Genomic DNA, 26,490 nt, shown 5'->3' with positions numbered 1-26,490 from the left:
GTGGCAAATAAAAATGTATTTGATTTATGCCAGTTAGGCTCTAAACCCCTTGTAAAGCGGATTAATGTGCTTAATTTTAAGAAGTTATTTTGCACTTTAGTTGTGATACAAACCTTATTAAAACATATAGGCCTATGGGCTAGGCTATATGAGGTGTGCCACTATGATTCGAACAAGTCGCAAAAAAAAGGCATCGTTTCTTATGCTGTGCATCATTCACAAGTGATAAGGCGGCAGGTAGCTTAGTGGTTAAGAGCGTCGTGCCAGTAACCGAAAGGTCGCTGGTTCTAATCCCCGAGCCGACTAGGTGAAAAATCTGTCTGTGCCCTTGAGCAAGGCACTTAACCCTAATTGCTCCTGTAAGTCGCTCTGGATAAGAGCGTCTGCTAAATGACTAAAATGTCAATGATAATATATAATTCACAAGTGATAGGCTAATATTGTCACCCATCAGACTATTCTTGATTTAATCTTGTCTTTACTAAATAATATATGTGTGAAATTTGTTTTGATTTAGAATGGACCATTATCATGCACCTGTATCAAAACAGGGGCAGCGGGAAAAAATATGTCATCTATGCACTTAAATAGCGAATGGAGGATGCTTTTCCCATGATTCATTTTCATGCCAGCCAGGTAGGCTATACTCCTGTTGTAAATATAAGCAATGTGCTTAATATTAGGAAAGTTGAGAAATAAATATAGTAGGCCTAGCCAATAGAAAGCTGATGGGATCCTCCTCTTTTTAATAGAGGCCATCACTCTGTTTTCTCCCGCAATTGCGTAGCCTATAGAAATGTTGCGCAACATGAGCTCATGGGCTCTCATGAAGTGTTTGATTAGATTTTCGATTACATTTGCATTGATGTCAGAGTGATTAGAGGGACAATAGAGTGCTGAGTACCAGGCAGTTAGCAAGTTTGGTAGGCTGCTAATGACCATCAGCAGCATCAGAGCTTGGAGAAGCCTAATTATCGTGACTAAACTGTCACGTGGAATTTGACTTCCTTCATTAATACGGTCATCACAACAGCCCTAGTCCCCCCACACATTCTGAAATTGCACTTTTGTCCCTCCCAGTTTTATAATTGCAATGTGATACAAAAAGCGCCAACGGTGTGCTTTAGCACTATGCGGATGCCTCAGAGGGGTACGGTAGGCTGTTTTGGAGTTTTCAACCAGCTGGATTTAGGATCGTGCGGACACCACAGAGCGGGCGGACAGGCTGTGTGAAAGGCAACGCTCCTGGAAGGCTGGCTGGACCAGCACGGAGAGTTGAACAGAGGCAGCTGCTGTCAGTGTGTTGCGCACCTTTTACGAGTTGTAAAAGCAAGCAGAGCAGAAACTGGCTGCTCTTTATTTGACTGGTAAGGTAACTGCTGTTTTAACTTAACAGAAAAAAACTAAACTAGTGTTTATTCCCAGTGCTGAGCTATTAGCTAGTATAACTAACATGTAACGTTTGCTAGTGTTTCATCCCCTCTCAACTGAGGTGAATGAATTAGCTAGCTAGTAGCTAACTTACCACAGCCAGTTCAGCTCTAGCCTCTAGCTATCTGTCAGATTACTGTCTAACAGCTGTTTGTATGTCAATGTTTTGTAGCCTTTGTTTTGCCCCGTTTCAACAGAGGTAAATGAACTTGGCTAGCTTTCGCCAGTTGATGTACAGTTCGAGAGAGAGTTGGCCTAAAGGTGGCTAGCGTTAGCTATTATTTTTGCCTCGATCACACTAGACTTGAATCAAACGATGAAACCAGCGGCCAAACGACTGAAGACCGATATTCTGGCATTTTTTTCAGAGCAATGTGAGTTTTTATTAGTCAGTATAGCAATGTAACACTATTGATCTGTCAGTTTCCCTGGCTATTTCTCTACTTTTCACACAAACACAGTAATAAACAGCTCTATAGGCTTCACTGTCACGGTGCACAGTCAGTACACAACACTATGATCATCATGTCTTAGCAGGATCAGATGGTGACAGGTGTCCCAGCAGGGTCAGACAGCCAGGGAAGACCAGCCTACGGAGCTCAGGGGAATATTGCAGTATATTAACAATATCAGTGAATGATATAAAGTTCCATCTTGAATTGATGGGTCGACCTACTGTCTGGGATCTGGGAATAATGGTAATTTCAATTATTGAACCGTTGATTCTATTCTTGGATAATATAATATAATGTATAAATGTACACCAAGGTCATTCCTTGTCATACCTCATTTTAGGAGGATCAGATGGCGACAGGGGTCTCAGCAGGGTCGGGCAGCAAGGGAAGACCAGTCTGTTTATTTTATTTATTTATTTATTTCACCTTTATTTAACCAGGTAAGCCAGTTGAGAACAAGTTCTCATTTACAACTGCGACCTGGCCAAGATAAAGCAAAGCAGTGCGATCTAAAAACAACAACACAGAGTTACATATGGGGTAAACAAAACATAAAGTCAAAAATACAACAGAAAATATATATACAGTGTGTGCGAATGTAGTAAATTATGGAGGTAAGGCAATAAATAGGCCATAGTGCAAAATAGTTACAATTTCGTATTAACACTGGAATGATAGATGTGCAAGAGATGATGTGCAAATAGAGATACTGGGGTGCAAATGAGCAAAATAAATAACAATATGGGGATGAGATGAGGTAGTTGGGTGGGCTGTGACGGAGCTGAGGTGAATATCTGCAGATACAACACTGTATTCTCTCTGTGCAGCAAACACTGGACAAGCCAGATGCTTCAAAGATTGAAACTATTTTAAGGCAGTCTGACAAACCTCCAAAGTTGATTTCCAAACTGTATCAGGGGTTGATAGAGCCTTTTCCAGATGACACAAAACATGTAAAACAAAAATGTGAGGAAGACCTGGTAGAAGCTATTGATGATGATGAATGGATACAGATATGTTTCAATGCCCAGTCATGTTCATATAATCTCAGACATAAATTACTGCAAATCCATAGAACGTGCTATATGCCAGTGAAACTATATATCATGCACTCAGAAATGTAATTCCTCTGCTGGAGGTGTAAAACACAAAGGGGGACATATTTGCGTATGTTATGGTCTTGTGAAGGCTGGCTGAATTCTGGCAAAGAGTATGTTGTTTTATCTCAGCATGTCTACAGATTCTCCCTTCTTCCTGTTTTTGTTTGCTTGGAAATGTTGATACTGAAGACTTGTCAGAAGAAACTGTGTAACCAAGCATTTTATAGCGGCTAAGAAATGCATTGCCATTAATTGGAAGGTTATCCTGTCACAATGGATGGCACACATGTCAAGTTATGTATCACTAGATTTAATTTATTACAAGATTAAGGGTATACTGGGCAACTTTCATAAGGTCTTGATTCCGTATATGGAGTAACGTACGACAAAAGGAGTCTGTATTGAAAACATGCCCACGTCATGCTGGGCTGCACAGTCCTGGCCCTGGGGTTCTGCTGGGCTGCTCAGTCCTGGCCCTGGGGTTCTGCTGGGCTGCTCAGTCCTGGCCCTGGGGTTCTGCTGGGCTGCTCAGTCCTGGCCCTGGGGGTCTGCTGGGCTGCTCAGTCCTGGCCCTGGGGGTCTGCTGGGCTGCACAGTCCTGGCCCTGGGGGTCTGCTGGGCTGCTCAGTCCTGGCCCTGGGGGGTCTGCTGGGCTGCTTAGTCCTGGCCCTGGGGGTCTGCTGGGCTGTTCAGTCCTGGCCCTGGGGGTCTGCTGGGCTGCTCAGTCCTGGCCCTGGTCTGCGGGCTGCTCAGTCCTGGCCCTGGGGTTCTGCTGGGCTGCTCAGTCCTGGCCCTGGGGGGTCTGCTGGGCTGCTCAGTCCTGGCCCTGGGGGTCTGCTGGGCTGCTCAGTCCTGGCCCTGGGGGTCTGCTGTCCTGTGGGTTGTCGCTCTGGCCTTGGCCTAACACACCTGAAACCAATAATGAATGTTTCACTAAGATCCTAAAGCTGAGTGTGGTGTGTTGGGTTGGAGCGCTACAGGGCGGTGGACCCCTAGGGGCAGGACGGGGGCGACCCAGCTGTGAAAGTAAAAAGAGCTCTACAGTACAAATTAGGCCTTTGATATGAATTATACTGAACGAAAATATATACGCAACATGCAACAATTTCAAAGATTTTGCTGAGTTACAGTTCATCAAAGGAAATCAGTCAATTTAAATAAATACATTAGGCCCTAATCTATGGATTTCACATGACTGTGTAGGGGCACAGCCATAGGTGGGCCTGGGAGGGCATAGGCCCACCCACTGGGAAGCCAGGCCCAGCCAATCAGAATGAGGTTTTCCCCACAAAAGGGCTTTATTACAGACAGACATACTCCTCAGCACCAACAAGTTTGTAGAGTCACAAGCTTAATGCTTTCATTGCTTACTAGGAATATGGGACCAAATACTAAACTTTTGACTACTTTAATACACATATAAGTGTAGAATTTGTCCCAATACTTTTGGTCTCCTAAAATGGGGGGACTATGTACATAAAGCGCTGTAATTTCTAAACGGTTCACCCGATATTGATATGAATACCCTCAAATTAAAATTAAGTTTTCACTTTAACCCCATAGTCATTGTATCATTTCAAATCCTAAGTGCTGGAGTACAGAGCCAAAACAACACAATGTGTCGTTGTCGCAATACCTTTTGGAGCTCACTATCTCTTTAGGAGCTGATCCATCGTCAGTATTGTAGAATTATTCTAATGCAAATGTACGATTTGAAAGGGAGAAAGCTGATCCGAGAGCAGTGCTGCCTTTCTTTTGATCCTGTCAGTATCGACGTTATGCCTCAACGATGCACTTAGCGAACATACTCTGTGTGGTGTTTTGGGAAACGCACATCTTCGGCCGTTGTTGGATAGATGCATCGTTAAAACACATGTATAAAGCCTAAATTCCATCGCTATCGGGAAACCGGGCCCTGCTTGAGTGTAGATAAATTATCAACTCAAAATCGATGTGTGTGTGTTACAAAGACAAAACAATTTCTGCTGTAAATATCATACTGATGTGCTTACAAAGACAGTATTACACTTACCTAGCAAATAAAAACAAGTTTTGTGTGTAACTTCAGCGGTCTAACCATCACTAGATTATCATATATTTGTCTATTTGGCCAAACCTAAGGATTTGGCTGTCTAACCACACACTGACATGCACAGTTCTCTGGGTGAGGTTACAGTGCATTCGGAAAGTATTCAGACCCCTTGACTTTTTCCACATTTTGTTACTTTAAAGCCTTATTCTAAAATATATTAAAGATTCTGAGCCTGCCTGGCAGGGTTGGTCCTACAAAGCCAGAGCCCCCTGATGGGAGAGCATAATATACAAGGAAATTCTCAAAGCTGCTAATGAGAACCTTGACGACCTTATACCTAGCCGGAGGGGATTCCGGTGGGGTACCCCCACCCAGGTAGTGGCAGTGCTGGCAACACTGGCTGCAGTAACCCATGGGGAGGGGGTCACACTCGGACAATCAGAGAGGGGGCATATTATTGTGGCCCTGTTGGCACAAAATAATCAAAGGTCTGTCTGCACGGAGATGCTTGGGAAAAATGGTTACAACGGGGGACCAGAGTGTTTGTGTCTCAGGTGAAGAGGGTGGATCTGATCTCCATCACCTAGGACTTGACATAGATTAAATAGATTCATCAAATCTCACATTGTTTTCAATTTCTGCTCAATCTTGCATGCATTCTCAATCAGCTGTAACTGTATATGCATTTGTAAATCAGGTCCTTTCTTGAGTTGGGCTCTGGGATGTAACAACTGTTGAGCATCTGATCTTATGGTTGATTGTGGACGAAAGGGGTTGAGTGTGTTAGAGTATGTGCGTGTGTGTTTATCCCACATCTGTTGCAAGGGGGTAAGGATGTTAGGGAGAATATAGGATGAACCACAATAATTGTTTGCTAAAATAATAATTGATGTAAAAAATGAAATGTAATACAATGGCAATCCGGGTTATATGTTAAAGTCCTACGCATGAACTGCCGACATTATTACGCATACAGTGGGGAAAAAAAGTATTTAGTCAGCCACCAATTGTGCAAGTTCTCCCACTTAAAAAGATGAGAGAGGCCTGTAATTTTCATCATAGGTACACGTCAACTATGACAGACAAATTAAGAAAAAATAATCCAGAAAATCACATTGTAGGATTTTTTATGAATTTATTTGCAAATTATGGTGGAAAATAAGTATTTGGTCACCTACAAACAAGCAAGATTTCTGGCTCTCACAGACCTGTAACTTCTTCTTTAAGAGGCTCCTCTGTCCTCCGCTCGTTACCTGTATTAATGGCACCTGTTTGAACTTGTTATCAGTATAAAAGACACCTGTCCACAACCTCAAACAGTCACACTCCAAACTCCACTATGGCCAAGACCAAAGAGCTGTCAAAGGACACCAGAAACAAAATTGTAGACCTGCACCAGGCTGGGAAGACTGCATCTGCAATAGGTAAGCAGCTTGGTTTGAAGAAATCAACTGTGGGAGCAATTATTAGGAAATGGAAGACATACAAGACCACTGATAATCTCCCTCGATCTGGGGCTCCACGCAAGATCTCACCCCGTGGGGTCAAAATGATCACAAGAACGGTGAGCAAAAATCCCAGAACCACACGGGGGGACCTAGTGAATGACCTGTAGAGAGCTGGGACCAAAGTAACAAAGCCTACCATCAGTAACACACTACGCCGCCAGGGACTCAAATCGTGCAGTGCCAGGCGTGTCCCCCTGCTTAAGCCAGTACATGTCCAGGCCCGTCTGAAGTTTGCTAGAGTGCATTTGGATGATCCAGAAGAGGATTGGGAGAATGTCATATGGTCAGATGAAACCAAAATATAACTTTTTGGTAAAAACTCAACCTCGTCGTGTTTGGAGGACAAAGAATGCTGAGTTGCATCCAAAGAACACCATACCTACTGTGAAGCATGGGGGTGGAAACATCATGCTTTGGGGCTGTTTTTCTGCAAAGGGACCAGGACGACTGATCCGTGTAAAGGAAAGAATGAATGGGGCCATGTATCGTGAGATTTTGAGTAAAAACCTCCTTCCATCAGCAAGGGCATTGAAGATGAAACGTGGCTGGGTCTTTCAGCATGACAATGATCCCAAACACACCGCCCGGGCAACGGAGGAGTGGCTTCGTAAGAAGCATTTCAAGGTCCTGGAGTGGCCTAGCCAGTCTCCAGATCTCAACCCCATAGAAAATCTTTGGAGGGGAGTTGAAAGTCTGTGTTGCCCAGCGACAGCCCCAAAACATCACTGCTCTAGAGGAGATCTGCATGGAGGAATGGGCCAAAATACCAGCAACAGTGTGTGAAAACCTTGTGAAGACTTACAGAAAACGTTTGACCTGTGGCATTGCCAACAAAGGGTATATAACAAAGTATTGAGAAACTTTTGTTATTGACCAAATACTTATTTTCCACCATAATTTGCAAATAAATTCATAAAAAATCCTACAATGTGATTTTCTGGATTTTCTTTCCTCATTTTGTCTGTCATAGTTGACGTGTACCTATGATGAAAATTACAGGCCTCTCTCATCTTTTTAAGTGGGAGAACTTGCACAATTGGTGGCTGACTAAATACTTTTTTTCCCCACTGTATGTTATTGGACCATAAACAGATATGGCTCATTAACCTTTACGGACCAAATAATGATGATCCACACTTCTTTGACAATATATATATAATAAATTATCAACCCTGCAAGCAATTCAAGACAATATTATTATGGTGGGGGATTATAATACTGTTTTAAATAGCTCAATGGACCGTAAAGGAAATCACACCACAAACAATCACCCACATGCTCTTAAGGAAATTGTGAATGTCATGGATACATTAGAACTAGTAGATATATGGAGGCTTAAATATCCTGATCTAGTGAGATATACATGGCGGAGACTGAATCAAGCTAGTCGTCTTTACTTCTTTCTTATGTCATTCTCGTTGGCACCAAAAGTAAAAAAAAGTGTTGATAGGGGACAGAATGCGGTCGGACCATCATATAATAGGCATATACATTACTCTTACTGAATTTCCACGTGGGCGAGGATATTGGAAATTTAATCAAAGCCTATTGGATGATAACTTGTTTTTAACTAGGACAGAGGAATTTATAACTGATTTTTTCCAACATAACATAGGTACAGCAAATCCCCTTATTGTATGGGACACCTTTAAATGTGCCTTTAGAGGCCATGCAATTCAGTACTCATTTCAAAAACAAATGCAATTTAGGTCAAGAGTTTTTACTAACCAAGGAAATAGAATGTCTAACAGAACAGATAGATGGCAATAAAAACTAACAGAGGCTCAGAATAAATTAGAGGAAAAACAAAAAGAAATGGAGAAACTTATTCAAGAAAGATCAAGTGGAATATATTATAGAAATAAAGCAAACTGGATGGAATATGGGGAAAAATGCACAAAATTATTTTTAAATCTTCAACATAGGAATGCTACCAAAAATAATTTTATGAAACTGGTTACAATTGACGGAGTCACCCATGATTCACCAAATTATATTTTGAAGGAGGAAGCAAAGTACTTTAAGCATATGTTTTCATTTCAGTCGCCTCCATCTCCTCTAACTGAAGTTAATTGTAGAGATTTTTTTCTATTGATAATGTACAATTAATAGCCATACAGAAAGACTCATGTGAAGGTGAAATTACAGAGGAGGAACTTCTGGATGCAATTAAAGACTTTAAGTCTGGGAAAACTCCAGGGTTGGATGGCATACCATTCGAGGTATACCAAACCTTTTTTGATATACTCAGAGGACCGTTATTAGCATGTTTTAACCACTCCTATGTAAATGGTAGATTATCAGACACTCAAGAAGAAGGTCTGATTTCATTATTACTGAAACAGGATACAAGTGGAAAATATAAAGATCCAGTCCATTTACAAAATTGGAGGCCCCTTACACTTCAGTGTTGTGATGCAAAAATTCTAGCAAAATGTATAGCACATAGAATTAAAAAGGTATTGTCGGATATTATTCATTCTAATCAGACAGGTTTTTTTACATGGAAGATACATTGGAGATAATATAAGGCAAGTACTGGAAACAATAGAACACTATGAAAAATCTGGGAAACCAGGCCTGCTATTCATAGCAGACTTCGAAAAGGCATTTGATAAAGTACGACTGGGGTTTATATATAAATGCCTGGAGCATTTCAATTTTGGAGAATCTCTTATAAAATGGGTAAAAACCATGTATAGTAACCCTAGGTGTAAAATAGTAAATAATGGCTATTTCTCAGAAAGTTTTAAACTGTCAAGAGGAGTGAAACAAGGTTGTCCACTATCGGCATATCTATTTATCATGGCCATCGAGATGTTAGCTATTAAAATCAGATCCAACAATAATATCAAGGGATTAGAAATCCAGGGCTTAAAAACAAAGGTGTCATTGTACGCTGATGATTCATGTTTTCTTTTAAATCCACAACTAGAATCCCTCCACAGCCTCATAGAGGATCTAGATACATTTTCTAAGCTCTCTGGATTACAACCAAATTATGACAAATGTACTATATTACGTATTGGATCACAAAAAAATACAATTTTTACATTACCATGTAGTTTAATAAAATGGTCTGATGGTGATGTGGATATACTCGGAATACATATCCCAAAGGAAATAAATTATCTCACTCCAATAAATTTTAATAGAAAGTTAGCAAAAATAGATAAGATCTTGCTACCATGGAAAGGTAAATACCTGTCAATTTGTGGAAAAATCACCCTGATTAACTCTTTAGTATTATCCCAGTTTACCTATTTGATTATGGTCTTGCCTACGCCTAGCGAACCGTTTTTTAAATTACATGACAAAAAAATATTCAATTTTATTTGGAACGGCAAGCCAGACAAAATTAAACGGGCCTATTTATATAATGAATATGAATTTGGAGGACAGAAATTATTAAATATTAAAGCATTAAACCTATCACTAAAAGCTTCAGTCATACAAAAGTTATACTTAAATCCGAAGTGGTTCTCTAGCAAATTAGTAAGATTGTCTCACCCAATGTTCAAGAATGGCCTTTTTCCCTTTATTCAGATTACAACCCCTCACTTTCAGTTATTTGAAAAGAAAATCATCTCCCAAATATGACTATTTTTAAAACAAGACATAGAAAGTTGGTTGCAATTTCAATTTAATCCTCCAGAAACGACAGAACAAATATTGCAACAAATATTGTGGTTAAACTCAAATATACTAATTGACAAAAAAAAGGTATAATCTTCGTAAATGATATCATCGGTAGGACTGGTGGAGTTATGTCGCACATGCAGCTAACAAAAACATATGGAAATGTCTGCTCTACCCAAAATTACAACCAAATAATTGCAGCCTTACCGGAAAATGGAAGAGGAAAGTGGAAGGGGGAGAAAGTAAGGAACTTGTCTGTCTGCATTAAAGAACATAATTGGTTAAGGAAAACTGTGATAAATAAAAAAGTATACCAGTTTCATTTAAGGACCAAAGGATTGACAGCCGTCCCATATAGATTGCAAAATAGTTGGGAAGAGATTTTTGACGTACCGATTCCATGGCATAGTGTTTATGAACTGACACGCAAAACGACACCGGATTCAAAAATTAGAATCTTTCAATTTAAATTATTATGTAAAATTCTTGCTACCAATAGAATGTTATTTATATGGGGGATACAATCTTCCCAGCTCTGCAGATTTTGCTGCGAAGAGACAGAATCATTAGATCATTTGTTTTGGTACTGTCCATTTGTAGCTTGTTTTTGGACACAGGTCCAGGATTGGCTAAAGGATTGCAATATTTACCTGGAACTAACCCTGCAGATAGCATTACTGGGTGATCTGAAAAGTCATAGTCAATCGATCAATAATATAATAATACTTTTAGCAAAAATGTTTATTTTCAATTTACAATCTGTAGAAACAATGAGAATAGAAAGGTTCAGAACTTTTGTAAAACATCACAGTACAGTTGAAAAATATATGGCAAATAGAAATCCAATATGGATGGTGTTAAGAGATAGATGGGAGGTGTTGAATGGAGTTGAAGGATGGGACTAATAACAACTAACAACAACTAATAACAAGATAACTAATAATGTAAGCATACTGTGTCCATAATAAGTATATACAGTGGGGAAAAAAAGTATTTAGTCAGCCACCAATTGTACAAGTTCTCCCACTTAAAAAGATGAGAGGCCTGTAATTTTCATCATAGGTACACGTCAACAACTGTAGGTTGTAGGTTGAGAGCTTTTGTGAAAGAGCACAGTTAGAAAGATATGGCATATAGAAGCAAACCGGATGGACATCATGAAAATGATCGGAGAGGTTGAGGGTAGAGGAAGTTCAGGAGTAAAAACAAACCAAATAGAATTATTGTAAAATTGACTGTGTCCATAAAATGTATATAGTATGTATAAGCTGGAAGTAGAGGCCTAAGCGTTGTTGTTCACTAGTTTACTCCAATTAGGGAAGGGGTGGTGGGGTTGGAAAGTAATAAAGGGAAATGTAAATATATATATTAAATTATTTTTTCCCCTCAATCTACACACAATACCCCATAATGACAAAGCAATAACAGGTTTTTAGAAATGTTTGCAAATTGATTATGAAAATTAAACAGAAATACCATATTAACATAAGTATTCAGACCCTTTGCTATGAGACTCGAAATTGAGCTCAGGTGCATCCTTGAGATGTTTCTACAACTTGATTGGAGTCCACCTGTGGGAAATTCAATTGATTGGACATGATTTTGAAAGGCACACACCTTTCTGTATAAGGTCACACAGTTGACAGTGCATGTCAGAGCAAAAACCAAGCCATGAGGTCGAAGGAATTGTCCGTAGAGCTCCGAGACAGGATTGTGTCGAGGCACAGATCTGGGGAAGGGTACCAAAACAATTCTGCTGCATTGAAGGTCCCCAAGAACACAGTGGCTTCCATCATTTTTAAATGGAAGAAGTTTGGAACCACCAAGACTCTTCCTAGAGCTGGCCGTCCGGCCAAACTGAGCAATCGGGGGAGAAGGGCCTTGGTCAGGGAGGTGACCAAGAACCCAATGGTCACTCTGACTGAGCTCCAGAGTTCCTCTATGGAGATGGGAGAACCTTCCAGAAGGACAACCATCTCTGCAGCACTCCACCAATCAGACCTTTATGGTTGAGTGGCCAGACGGAAGCCACTCCTCAGTAAAAGGCACATGACAGCCTGCTTGGAATTTGCCAAAAGACACCTAAAGGACTCTCAGACCATGAGAAACAAGATTCTCTGGTCTGATGAAACCAAGATTGAACTATTTGGCCTGAATGCCAAGCGTCACATCAGCAGGAAACCTGGCACCCTCCCTACGTTGAAGCATGGTGGTGGCAGCATCATGCTGTGGGGATGTTTTTCAGCGGCAGGGACTGGGAGACTAGTCAGGATCGAGGGAAAGATGAACAGAGCAAAGTACAGAGATCCTTGATGAAAGCCTGCTCCAGAGCACTCAGGACCTCAGACTGGGGCAAAGGTTCACCTTCCAACAGGACAACGACTGTAAGCACACAGCCAAGACAACGCAGGAGTGGCTTCGGGACAAGTCTCTGAATGTCCTTGAGTGGCCCAGACAGAGCCCGGACTTGAACCCGATCAAACATTTCTAGAGAGACCTGAAAATAGCTGTGCAGTGACGCTCCCCATCCAACCTGACAGAGCTTGAGAGGATCTGCAGAGAAGAATGGGAGAAACTCCCCAAATACAGGTGTGCCAAGCTTGTAGCTTCATACCCAAGAAGACTCGAGGCTGTAATCGCTGCCAATGGTGCTTCAACAAAGTACTGAGTAAAGGGTCTAAATACTTATGGAAATGTGATATTTGAGTTTATTTTTAATACATTTGCAAAGTTTTGATGTCTTCACTATTATTCTACAATGTAGAAAATAGTAAAAATAAAGAAAAACCCTGGAATGAGTAGGTGTGTCCAAACCTTTGACTGGTAGTGTGTGTGTGTGTGTGTGAGTGTGTGTGTGTGTGTGTGTTGAAGAGGGAGGGGCTCAAGCTACTGCCCTGTGGAAAGAAATGTGTGTTTTTTGCCAATTTTAACAGCACACTTGTTGTCTGTGAACATGGATTTTATAATATCCTACAGTGAGGGGAATAAAGTATTTGATCCCCTGCTGATTTTGTACGTTTGCCCACTGACAAAGACATGATCAGTCTATAATTTTAATGGTAGGTTTATTTGAACACTGAGAGACAGAATAACAACCAAAAAAAATCCAGAAAAACGCATGTCAAAAATGTTATAAATTGATTTGTATTTTAAAGAGGGAAATAAGTATTTGACCCCTCTGCAAAACATGACTTAGTACTTGGTGGCAAAACCCTTGTTGGCAATCACAGAGGTCAGACATTTCTTGTAGTTGGCCACCAGGTTTGCACACATCTCAGGAGGGATTTTGTCCCACTCCTCTTTGCAGATCTTCTCCAAGTCATTAAGGTTTCGAGGCTGACGTTTGGCAACTCGAACCTTCAGCTCCCTCCACAGATTTTCTATGGGATTAAGGTCTGGAGACTGGCTAGGCCACTCCAGGACCTTAATGTGCTTCTTCTTGAGCCACTCCTTTGTTGCCTTGGCCGTGTGTTTTGGATCATTGTCATGCTGGAATACCCATCCACAACCCATTTTCAATGCCCTGGCTGAGGGAAGGAGGTTCTCACCCAAGATTTGACGGTACATGGCCCCATCCATCGTCCCTTTGATGCGGTGAAGTTGTCCTGTCCCCTTAGCAGAAAAACACCCCCAAAGCATAATGTTTCCACCTCCATGGTTGACGGTGGGGATGGTGTTCTTGAGGTCATAGGCAGCAGTCCTCCTCCTCCAAACACGGCGAGTTGAGTTGATGCCAAAGAGATTGATTTTGGTCTCATCTGACCACAACACTTTCACCCAGTTCTCCTCTGAATCATTCAGATGTTCATTGGCAAACTTCAGACGGGCCTGTATATGTGCTTTCTTGAGCAGGGGGACCTTGCAGGCGCTGCAGGATTTCAGTCCTTCACGGCGTAGTGTGTTACCAATTGTTTTCTTGGTGACTATGGTCCCAGCTGCCTTGAGATCATTGACTAGATCCTCCCGTGTAGTTCTGGGCTGATTCCTCACCGTTCTCATGATCATTGCAACTCCACGAAGTGAGATCTTGCATGGAGCCCCAGGCCGAGGGAGATTGACAGTTATTTTGTGTTTCTTCCATTTGCGAATAATCGCACCAACTGTTGTCACCTTCTCACCAAGCTGCTTGGCGATGGTCTTGTAGCCCATTCCAGCCTTGTGTAGGTCTACAATCTTGTCCCTGACATCCTTTGAGAGCTCTTTGGTCTTGGCCATGGTGGAGAGTTTGGAATCTGATTGATTGATTGCTTCTGTGAACAGGTGTCTTTTATACAGGTAACAAGCTGAGATTAGGAGCACTCCCTTTAAGAGTGTGCTCCTAATCTCAGCTCGTTACCTGTATAAAAGACACCTGGGAGCCAGAAATCTTTCTGATTGAGAGGGGGTCAAATACTTATTTCCCTCATTAAAATGCAAATAAATTTATAACATTTTTGACATGTGTTTTTCTGGATGTTTTTGTTGTTATTCTGTCTCTCACTGTTCAAATAAACCTACCATTAAAATTATAGACTGATCATTTCTTTGTCAGTGGACAAACGTACAAAATCAGCAGGGGATCAAATACTTTTTTCCCTCACTGTATGTTTTTCCCCCAACACCACTTTCCATCAATTTGTATTGCAGACCCTCATGCCAAATTGAGTCAAATGTTTTTAAATGTTTTTAAATTAATGAAGCATGAAAATACATTGCTTTTGTTTAGTTTGTTTGTCAATTAGGGTGTGCAGGGTGAATATGTGGTCTGTCGTACGGTAAAAAGCCAATTTGGCATGTGTGTCTCTCTGTCTCTGTCTCTCTCTGCTGTTTGGCATTATGACAGGAGTGGAACAAATAATGTCGTCATGCATTTTTTTTTTTTACTTGTGCATTATGGAATTAGCTTGGATTTCACTAGTTCTTCTTGCCTGGCTGGACCAGGAATGAGTCGGTTTGTTTGATTTGTTTTGGGGAAATCGATACAGTGGATTATTGCTCCTTCTATACTTTGGTCTCAATCTTCTTTTTTAAATGTTGAGCCAACATGTTTTCAGCACTTTTATTTCCATGATTGATCAGAACTCATTTTCTCTTGCTTAGTGTGTGTACTTTGGACTGCCTCTTTTAGTCCTCACAACTGGTCAGAGATCAAGGTTGTCAGGCCTCTAGCCCCATCAGTAGTAACTGGAGATCATAGGACCAGAGATAATATCTCTCTCTGAGAGATGAGGAGAGGAAGTTGTTTTGGGTTGATAAGTGTGCGGTACGACAGATCTGAAAGAGCAGTTGTGCTGTCTGGAGCCTCCGGTTACAACAGTGACAGACACGACAGACAGACAGTTTCTTGTTGTGGTACCAGCTGGTCTAGGAGGAGATGAATAATAGTGGATTTTCCATTGTTGTTGTCCACATCTGCACTCTTTTTCTTGTTGATCTTACTACATCACTGTTGCTTGAATGCCCATGACTGTGTTTTTAGCAGGGCGGTGTGAGCAGCTGAAATGTTTTATCAGTGCTGTGGAAGAAGTCTTGATTTTTTTATTTAACGTATTCCCTCTCTCTTTCTCTCTCCCCCTCTCTCTCTTTCTCCCCCTCTCTCTCTCTCCAATATCTCTCTCTCTCTCTCTCTCAAACAGGTGAGGTACAGGTGCAGGTGAGTGATGCCTGTGTGTTCTAGCAGTGACTGTCCCCATCTGCAGTGTGTAGGAGAGATCACCAAGGAAGAACTCATCCACAAGTCACATGTGAGTCCACCTGTCCTGCACTGCTGAGTCCCCTCTGTAGTCCTGCCCTGCTGAGTCCCCTCCGTAGTCCTGCCCTGCTGAGTCCCCTCCGTAGTCCTGCCCTGCTGAGTCCCCTCCGTAGTCCTGCCCTGCTGAGTCCCATCCGTAGTCCTGCCCTGCTGAGTCCCCTCCGTAGTCCTGCCCTGCTGAGTCCCCTCCGTAGTCCTGCCCTGCTGAGTCCCCTCCGTAGTCCTGCCCTGCTGAGTCCCCTCCGTAGTCCTGCCCTGCTGAGTCCCCTCCGTAGTCCTGCCCTGCTGAGTCCCCTCCGTAGTCCTGCCCTGCCGAGTCCCCTCCGTAGTCCTGCCCTGCTGAGTCCCCTCCGTAGTCCTGCCCTGCTGAGTCCCCTCCGTAGTCCTGCCCTGCTGAGTCCCCTCCGTAGTCCTGCCCTGCTGAGTCCCCTCCGTAGTCCTGCCCTGCTGAGTCCCCTCCGTAGTCCTGCTGAGTCCCCTCCGTAGTCCTGCTGAGTCCCCTCCGTAGTCCTGCTGAGTCCCCTCCGTAGTCCTGCTGAGTCCCCTCCGTAGTCCTGCTGAGTCCCCTCCGTAGTCCTGCTGAGTCCCCTCCGTAGTCCTGCTGAGTCCCCTCCGTAGTCCTGCCCTGCTGAGTCCCCTCCGTAGTCCTGCCCTGCTGAGTCCCCTCCGTAGTCCTGCCCTGCTGAGTCCCCTCCGTAGTCCTGCCCTGCTGAGTCCCCTCCGTAGTCCTGCCCTGCTGAGTCCCCTCCGTAGTCCTGCCCTGCTGAGTCCCCTCCGTAGTCCTGCCCTGCTGAGTCCCCTCCGTAGTCCTGCCCTGCTGAGTCCCCTCCGTAGTCCTGCCCTGCTGAGTCCCCTCCGTAGTCCTGCCCTGCTGAGTCCCCTCCGTAGTCCTGCCCTGCTGAGTCCCCTCCGTAGTCCTGCCCTGCTGAGTCCCCTCCGTAGTCCTGCCCTGCTGAGTCCCCTCCGTAGTCCTGCCCTGCTGAGTCCCCTCCGTAGTCCTGCCCTGCTGAGTCCCCTCCGTAGTCATGCCCTGCTGAGTCCCCTCCGTAGTCCTGCCCTGCTGAGTCCCCTCCGTAGTCCTGCCCTGCTGAGTCCCCTCCGTAGTCCTGCCCTGCTGAGTCCCCTCCGTAGTCCTGCCCTGCTGAGTCCCCTCCGTAGTCCTGCCCTGCTGAGTCCCCTCCGTAGTCCTGCACTGCTGAGTCCCCTCCGTAGTCCTGCACTGCTGAGTCCCCTCCGTAGTCCTGCCCTGCTGAGTCCCCTCCGTAGTCCTGCCCTGCTGAGTCCCCTCCGTAGTCCTGCCCTGCTGAGTCCCCTCCGTAGTCCTGCCCTGCTGAGTCCCCTCCGTAGTCCTGCCCTGCTGAGTCCCCTCCGTAGTCCTGCCCTGCTGAGTCCCCTCCGTCAGTTATCTTATAGTTTAGCTAGTCTAGTTAACTTCTATCAATATCTAATAGAAGTTAAATAGGCTATCTAAACTATCTTTATCGTTATCCAATAGCATTAGCTAGAATAGAAACGATGATTAAATGGCCAAGACCTGGATGTTTTAGTAGAAATGAGAATGTTGTCATTGGAGAAGGCCTTGCTCTATCATGTTACTGTTTTATAGCTGTTGTCTCACTGGTCTGGCCTGGTCACTGGAGCTAGTTGGTTATGATGTCACGTGGTGTGTGTGTGTGTGTTTCTAGGGCCAGTGTCAAGACTGCAAGATTGGAGGACCAAATCTGTGGGCGTGTCTGGAGGTGAGTGAAAAGTCCCAGGCTGTGTTTGGGAAAAGTTGTTACAAATTAAGACTTTTATTTGTAAAGTTTTGTAAGTAATTGGGACTTTTATTTAGGAAGTTGTGCGATTACTATTTGGCCTCATGAAAATTGACTGTTGGATGTTAATGTTGACTGTTAATGTTGACTGTTGTATAAATCCATGGTTTTCTGTGTTTGTAGAACCGCTGTGCGTATGTGGGCTGTGGAGAATCTCACGCTGACCACAGCACCGTCCACTCACAGGTGAGTAACCCTTGACCTCTACACCTCCCACATATACCTACAGGAGTAGAGCAGTACACGGGATGAGTAACCCTTGACCTCTACACCTCCCACATATACCTACAGGAGTAGAGCAGTACGCGGGATGAGTAACCCTTGACCTCTACACCTCCCACATATACCTACAGGAGTAGTGCAGTACACGGGATGAGTAACCCTTGACCCTTGACCCCTGACCTCTACACCTCCCACACACATACCTACAGGACTAGATCAATATTCAGGATGGTTCAGAAGACGAGAGTCCCAGTTCCTAGAGAGAGGTGAAAGGGATGTTGGAGGAGAAGAGAGTCCCAGTTCCTAGAGAGATGAAAGGGAGGTTGGAGGAGACGAGAGTCCCAGTTCCTAGAGAGGTGAAAGGGAGGTTGGAGGAGACGAGAGTCCCAGTTCCTAGAGAGATGAAAGGGAGGTTGGAGGAGACGAGAGTCCCAGTTCCTAGAGAGATGAAAGGGAGGTTGGAGGAGACGAGAGTCCCAGTTCCTAGAGAGAGATGAAAGGGAGGTTGGAGGAGACGAGAGTCCCAGTTCCTAGAGAGAGATGAAAGGGATGTTGGAGGAGACGAGTCCCAGTTCCTAGAGAGGTGAAAGGGAGGTTGGAGGAGACGAGAGTCCCAGTTCCTAGAGAGGTGAAAGGGATGTTGGAGGAGACGAGAGTCCCAGTTCCTAGAGAGATGAAAGGGAGGTTGGAGGAGACGAGAGTCCCAGTTCCTAGAGAGGTGAAAGGGATGTTGGAGGAGACGAGAGTCCCAGTTCCTAGAGAGAGATGAAAGGGAGGTTGGAGGAGACGAGAGTCCCAGTTCCTAGAGAGGTGAAAGGGATGTTGGAGGAGACGAGAGTCCCAGTTCCTAGAGAGATGAAAGGGAGGTTGGAGGAGACGAGAGTCCCAGTTCCTAGAGAGGTGAAAGGGATGTTGGAGGAGACGAGAGTCCCAGTTCCTAGAGAGGTGAAAGGGAGGTTGGAGGAGATGAGAGTCCCAGTTCCTAGAGAGATGAAAGGGAGGTTGGAGGAGACGAGAGTCCCAGTTCCTAGAGAGGTGAAAGGGATGTTGGAGGAGACGAGAGTCCCAGTTCCTAGAGAGGTGAAAGGGATGTTGGAGGAGACGAGAGTCCCAGTTCCTAGAGAGAGGTGAAAGGGATGTTGGAGGAGACGAGAGTCCCAGTTCCTAGAGAGAGGTGAAAGGGAGGTTGGAGGAGACGAGAGTCCCAGTTCCTAGAGAGGTGAAAGGGATGTTGGAGGAGAAGAGAGTCCCAGTTCCTAGAGAGATGAAAGGGATGTTGGAGGAGACGAGAGTCCCAGTTCCTAGAGAGGTGAAAGGGATGTTGGAGGAGACGAGAGTCCCAGTTCCTAGAGAGAGGTGAAAGGGATGTTGGAGGAGAAGAGAGTCCCAGTTCCTAGAGAGGTGAAAGGGATGTTGGAGGAGACGAGAGTCCCAGTTCCTAGAGAGGTGAAAGGGAGGTTGGAGGAGACGAGAGTCCCAGTTCCTAGAGAGAGGTGAAAGGGATGTTGGAGGAGACGAGAGTCCCAGTTCCTAGAGAGATGAAAGGGAGGTTGGAGGAGACGAGAGTCCCAGTTCCTAGAGAGAGGTGAAAGGGATGTTGGAGGAGACGAGAGTCCCAGTTCCTAGAGAGATGAAAGGGATGTTGGAGGAGACGAGAGTCCCAGTTCCTAGAGAGATGAAAGGGATGTTGGAGGAGACGAGAGTCCCAGTTCCTAGAGAGATGAAAGGGATGTTGGAGGAGACGAGAGTCCCAGTTCCTAGAGAGAGGTGAAAGGGATGTTGGAGGAGACGAGAGTCCCAGTTCCTAGAGAGATGAAAGGGATGTTGGAGGAGACGAGAGTCCCAGTTCCTAGAGAGAGATGAAAGGGATGTTGGAGGAGACGAGAGTCCCAGTTCCTAGAGAGATGAAAGGGATGTTGGAGGAGACGAGAGTCCCAGTTCCTAGAGAGGTGAAAGGGATGTTGGAGGAGACGAGAGTCCCAGTTCCTAGAGAGAGATGAAAGGGATGTTGGAGGAGACGGAGTCCCAGTTCCTAGAGAGGTGAAAGGGATGTTGGAGGAGACGAGAGTCCCAGTTCCTAGAGAGAGATGAAAGGGATGTTGGAGGAGACAGAGTCCCAGTTCCTAGAGAGATGAAAGGGATGTTGGAGGAGACGAGAGTCCCAGTTCCTAGAGAGATGAAAGGGATGTTGGAGGAGACGAGAGTCCCAGTTCCTAGAGAGATGAAAGGGATGTTGGAGGAGACGAGAGTCCCAGTTCCTAGAGAGAGATGAAAGGGATGTTGGAGGAGACGAGAGTCCCAGTTCCTAGAGAGATGAAAGGGATGTTGGAGGAGACGAGAGTCCCAGTTCCTAGAGAGATGAAAGGGATGTTGGAGGAGACAGAGTCCCAGTTCCTAGAGAGAGATGAAAGGGATGTTGGAGGAGACGAGAGTCCCAGTTCCTAGAGAGATGAAAGGGATGTTGGAGGAGACGAGAGTCCCAGTTCCTAGAGAGATGAAAGGGATGTTGGAGAAGACGAGAGTCCCAGTTCCTAGAGAGAGATGAAAGGGATGTTGGAGGAGACGAGAGTCCCAGTTCCTAGAGAGATGAAAGGGATGTTGGAGGAGACGAGAGTCCCAGTTCCTAGAGAGGTGAAAGGGATGTTGGAGGAGACGAGAGTCCCAGTTCCTAGAGAGGTGAAAGGGATGTTGGAGGAGACGAGAGTCCCAGTTCCTAGAGAGAGGTGAAAGGGATGTTGGAGGAGACGAGAGTCCCAGTTCCTAGAGAAAGGGATGTTGGAGGAGACGAGAGTCCCAGTTCCTAGAGAGGTGAAAGGGATGTTGGAGGAGACGAGAGTCCCAGTTCCTAGAGAGAGGTGAAAGGGATGTTGGAGGAGACGAGAGTCCCAGTTCCTAGAGAGGTGAAAGGGATGTTGGAGGAGACGAGAGTCCCAGTTCCTAGAGAAAGGGATGTTGGAGGAGACGAGAGTCCCAGTTCCTAGAGAGGTGAAAGGGATGTTGGAGGAGAAGAGTCCCAGTTCCTAGAGAGGTGAAAGGGATGTTGGAGGAGAAGAGTCCCAGTTCCTAGAGAGGTGAAAGGGATGTTGGAGGAGACGAGAGTCCCAGTTCCTAGAGAGAGATGAAAGGGATGTTGGAGGAGACGAGAGTCCCAGTTCCTAGAGAGGTGAAAGGGATGTTGGAGGAGAAGAGTCCCAGTTCCTAGAGAGGTGAAAGGGATGTTGGAGGAGACGAGAGTCCCAGTTCCTAGAGAGAGATGAAAGGGATGTTGGAGGAGACGAGAGTCCCAGTTCCTAGAGAGGTGAAAGGGATGTTGGAGGAGACGAGAGTCCCAGTTCCTAGAGAGATGAAAGGGAGGTTGGAGGAGACGAGAGTCCCAGTTCCTAGAGAGGTGAAAGGGATGTTGGAGGAGACGAGAGTCCCAGTTCCTAGAGAGGTGAAAGGGAGGTTGGAGGAGACGAGAGTCCCAGTTCCTAGAGAGAGATGAAAGGGAGGTTGGAGGAGACGAGAGTCCCAGTTCCTAGAGAGGTGAAAGGGAGGTTGGAGGAGACGAGAGTCCCAGTTCCTAGAGAGGTGAAAGGGAGGTTGGAGGAGACGAGAGTCCCAGTTCCTAGAGAGAGATGAAAGGGAGGTTGGAGGAGACGAGAGTCCCAGTTCCTAGAGAGGTGAAAGGGATGTTGGAGGAGACGAGAGTCCCAGTTCCTAGAGAGAGATGAAAGGGAGGTTGGAGGAGACGAGAGTCCCAGTTCCTAGAGAGGTGAAAGGGATGTTGGAGGAGACGAGAGTCCCAGTTCCTAGAGAGAGATGAAAGGGAGGTTGGAGGAGACGAGAGTCCCAGTTCCTAGAGAGGTGAAAGGGATGTTGGAGGAGACGAGTCCCAGTTCCTAGAGAGATGAAAGGGAGGTTGGAGGAGAAGAGAGTCCCAGTTCCTAGAGAGGTGAAAGGGATGTTGGAGGAGACGAGTCCCAGTTCCTAGAGAGATGAAAGGGAGGTTGGAGGAGAAGAGAGTCCCAGTTCCTAGAGAGGTGAAAGGGATGTTGGAGGAGACGAGAGTCCCAGTTCCTAGAGAGGTGAAAGGGATGTTGGAGGAGACGAGAGTCCCAGTTCCTAGAGAGAGGTGAAAGGGAGGTTGGAGGAGAAGAGAGTCCCAGTTCCTAGAGAGAGATGAAAGGGAGGTTGGAGGAGAAGAGAGTCCCAGTTCCTAGAGAGAGATGAAAGGGATGTTGGAGGAGACGAGAGTCCCAGTTCCTATTGCATCACGTGTGTACAAAACATTATGAACATTATGCTGTTTCAATGACATAGACTGACCAGGTGAAAGCTATGATCCCGTGTTGTCAGTAGTTAAATCCACTTTAATCAGTGTAGATGAAGTGGAGGAGACAGGTTAAAGAAGGATTTTTAAGCCTTGAGACCTGGATTGTGTATGTGTACCATTCAGAGGGTGAATGGGTAAGACAAAATATTTAAGTGCCTTTGAACGGGGTATGGTAGTAGGTGCCAGGCGCACCAGTTTGTATCAAGAACTGCAACGCTGCTGGGTTTTTCACGCTCAGCAGACGTGTTAGAAATGTGGATTTCCGGTCTAGTCTCTACCCTCGCAAAAGGAAATTTAGAGCCAAAAGCCCCTCCCCGATCCGTGACACGCGAGGCACTCCTGGCGAATACTTTTTACGCACCACCTTTTCCCAATCCTGATAAGTCCAAATAACCAGTGAGGAAAACCCCAAAACCAGATCTACTGCTGTTCCTTATCATTCAGTCCTGACAGATTCTCTGCCCACTCGTTAAAGCTCTGCTCCATAAGGGTGGGTGTTGTCATGGCTGTGGCCTAGCCCTCTCTGCCAACACTGATGCAGACACATGAATAATGACTGACTGTCTGTCTGTCTGTCTGTCTGTCTGTCTGTCTGTCTGTCTGTCTGTCTGTCTGTCTGTCTGTCTGTCTGTCTGTCTGTCTGTCTGTCTGTCTGTCTGTCTGTCAACAATACACTGTATTTGTTTATTTGCTTATACCACCTTTATACATATTTAATTACAGCTTTATAAACATCTAGAACCATTATAACATGCTTATAAACCCCCTCTTTAACAGGAGACGGGGCACAACCTGACAGTGAACCTGACCACCCTGAGGGTGTGGTGTTATGCCTGTGGGAAAGAGGTGTTCCTGGAACGTAAACTGGGCCCTCACTCCCCTGTCCCCAGCACGAAGACCCTAACATCACCTCACAACAACAACAACACACAGGTAATGTTACGCTCTGGAACCGAGATTGATTGGTTGGTTGGTTGATTGATATGTTGATGGATTGGTCAGTAGATTGATTGATTGATTGATTGATTGATGATTGATACATGCATCGAGTGATTGATAGATGGATACCTGAATTCATTGACATATTGATACCTAGATTGATTGATAGATTGATTGATATATTGATTGATACCTGAATTGATTGGTTGACTAATTAATGCCTGAATCTCAAACCACTAATGAAGTTCCCTTATTATAAATACAGTTGTCTATATGTAAGACCACAACCCCGACCAAATCAAGCTATAACATGAACATTTTACAATCCACTGTACAGATTCAATCATTGTTAGTGATTATGTCACATCCTTTGAGACCATGTTCAAAGTCAATAACAATTCAGTTATGTAAAGTTGTTTTCTTTCTCTATGAAATGCTGTCAAAGCAGTGGTTCCACTGTTGTCTCCTCACGCTGCTGATAATCACTGTGTTTAGATCAACGTTTCCCAAACTCGGTCCTGAGGACCCCCAATGTCGTGAACATTTAGGTTTTTGCCCTAGCACTACACAGCTGTTTCAAAGCTTGATGATGAGTTGATGATTTGAATCAGCTGTGTAGCACTAGGGCAAAAATCTAAATGTTCACGACATTGGGGGTCCCCAGGACCGAGTTTGGGAAACGCTGGTTTAGACGAGATGGTTCTGATAGGGTCTTCTTCTGTCCCCAGGAGTGTAGCAGGGTGCAGGGCCGCTCCACCTCTCTGAGACTGCCCCCTGCTGGTGGCTGTGAAGACCTGGGCATGGAGACCGAGGAGGAGGACGAGCTCCGCGCCAGAGGTAGGATCATTTTCCATAGGGCGTCGTGATAGGGCGTCGTGATAGGGCGTCGTGATAGGGCGTCGTGATAGGGCGTCGTGATAGGGCGTCGTGATAGGGCGTCGTGATAGGGCTCTGTGTTTGCGAAATGTGACATGCCTGGATTTGTACCTTGTTATTTAAAGCTGCAATATGTAACTTTTCTGGCGACCAAATTCACACACAAATGTGTGTTATATCATTCCATTAATGAATTGCGTTGCGTCGGGATCAAAAAAAGTTACCCCCCCCCCAAAAAAATAAAAACTATTGTAAAGTGGTTGTCCCACTGGCTATCATAAGGTGAATGCACCATATTTGTAAATCGCTCTGAATAAGAGCGTCTGCTAAATGACGAAAATGTAAATGTTACAGATCTGTCATTGTCATTGAAAGCATGTCTAAGAAGCGGTAGATCTGTTCTGTCTGTGCTAGTGGGTATCTCAGGATAGATGTTGATGTGTATCTCTCTCCACTAGGGCTGACTGGACTGAAGAACATAGGAAACACCTGCTATATGAACGCAGCCCTGCAAGCCCTGTCTAACTGGTAAGAACCCTGACCCTTCACCCTAACCCTTCAACCTGACCCTAAACCTCCACCCTAACCCTTCAACCTGACCCTAAACCTCCACCCTAACCCTTCACCCTGACCCTAAACCTCCACCCTAACCCTTCAACCTGACCCTAAACCTCCACCCTAACCCTTCAACCTGACCCTAAACCTCCACCCTAACCCTTCTCCCTGACCCTAAACCTCCACCCTAACCCTTCTCCCTGACCCTAAACCTCCACCCTGACCCTAAACCTCCACCCTGACCCTAAACCTCCACCCTAAACCTAAACCTCCACCCTGACCCTAAACCTCCACCCTAAACCTCCACCCTGACCCTAAATCTCCACCCTAACCCTTCACCCTGACCCTAAACCTCCACCCTAAACCTCCATCCTAACCCTTCACCCTGACCCTAAACCTCCACCCTAAACCTCCACCCTAACCCTCCACCCTGACCCTAAACCTCCACCCTAAACCTCCATCCTAACCCTTCACCCTGACCCTAAACCTCCACCCTAAACCTCCACCCTAAACCTCCACCCTAACCCTAAACCTCCACCCTAACCCTTCACCCTGACCCTAAACCTCCACCCTGACCCTAAACCTCCACCCTGACCCTAAACCTCCACCCTAAACCTCCACCCTAAACCTCCACCCTGACCCTAAACCTCCACCCTAAACCTCCATCCTAACCCTCCACCCTGACCCTAAACCTCCACCCTAAACCTCCACCCTGACCCTAAACCTCCACCCTAACCCTTCACCCTGACCCTAAACCTCCACCCTAACCCTTCACCCTGACCCTAAACCTCCACCCTAACCCTTCACCCTGACCCAGCCCTGCAGGCCCTCCCTAACTGGTGAGACCTGGTTCATGTCAACCACCTTACTAACCTCTGGCCCGCCAGCCCATTAAATGGAGAGATGGAGAGACACACTAAGAGGTGGAATGGGTTCACACTCATAAAGCTCACTTCATTATTCAACGTTTTTAATGGTTTACTGCATCAGGGATAGCGTACACAGACGTTTCTAATCAGGGACGCGGTCCCTCTGGTCTAGCTGTATACAAATGAGTCACAAAGAGATACAGAATTATAGGGTATGGGATCGGGCACGAAGGGCAACTCACAAATCAATCGCCCCAGGTGTCCGCTCACCTGAAATACATCACATCAATTCATGAGATCGCCCACCACGAAGGACATCAGGCAGAGCCATTCATATATATGTTGGGCCAACTCATAAACGATATGCAAAACTGATGTGGACAGTGTTCTTGTTTAACAGTCTAAATGTGGCTTATAGGAAGGAGGTGAAATCGAATTATTCATTTAAACTGTGGAGATACAGAACTTAATGTATATATCCACACGACTTCTCTTTGGAGTCACCTCCTCTTTTGATCCCGACGCAACGCAATTCATTAATGGAATGATTTTGTTCTGTAAAGTGTCTCGCAACTGGCAAAGTGACGTCTCGACGTCTGATAGTGGATTTACGTTCCCCAAGACGTACTTTCAAGGCGCGGGATGTTTTTCCAATATAAATCTTTTTACACATGACTTTATCTCATAGGTCCTAGTAGTCTGAGGGCATGCTGAGTTAGAACATTTCCTTATGGTTCTACAAGAGGTACATTATCTATAGGGGTAGGCTCTTCTCTCTGTCTGAACACATCTGATTTAACCAATATGTTGGATACATTTCTTCATCGTGAATAAAGGTGGATTCTGGAAGGCAGAATTTAAAGAGGACTCTGATGATAGTATGTGCCAGTGTTTCTTGACAATAGACTTGATGCCATTACGGCTATCATTGAAAGTAAGTATATAGTTTACAGAAAACAGTATATTCTGTTATTGTTGGGATTTATTAAGTAACTGGCTTC

General features: G+C 45.1%; 1 protein-coding gene across 2 annotated transcripts in view; it reads left to right on the top strand.

Annotated features, from left to right (window-relative positions):
* Positions 1-26,490, top strand: part of LOC121580542 (ubiquitin carboxyl-terminal hydrolase 33-like) — a 70,333-nt gene that overhangs the window by 2,581 nt on the left and 41,262 nt on the right. For both annotated transcript variants that reach the window (XR_006658221.1, XM_041895481.2), the window contains exons 2-7: positions 15,781-15,888; positions 17,582-17,635; positions 17,837-17,899; positions 23,028-23,183; positions 23,918-24,026; positions 24,524-24,593. Coding sequence is in view for 1 of the 2 variants with exons in the window: in XM_041895481.2 (XP_041751415.1) it covers positions 15,805-15,888; positions 17,582-17,635; positions 17,837-17,899; positions 23,028-23,183; positions 23,918-24,026; positions 24,524-24,593 (536 nt within the window). In the remaining variant the exon portion in view is untranslated. The remainder of the gene's footprint in view (positions 1-15,780; positions 15,889-17,581; positions 17,636-17,836; positions 17,900-23,027; positions 23,184-23,917; positions 24,027-24,523; positions 24,594-26,490) is intronic.

Source organism: Coregonus clupeaformis, unplaced genomic scaffold (genome assembly GCF_020615455.1).
Source record: "Coregonus clupeaformis isolate EN_2021a unplaced genomic scaffold, ASM2061545v1 scaf0105, whole genome shotgun sequence".
In the NCBI taxonomy this organism is placed as follows: Eukaryota; Metazoa; Chordata; class Actinopteri; order Salmoniformes; family Salmonidae; genus Coregonus; species Coregonus clupeaformis.
Note: the sequence above shows the minus strand (reverse complement) of the source record. Positions and strands in the feature narration are given on the sequence as shown.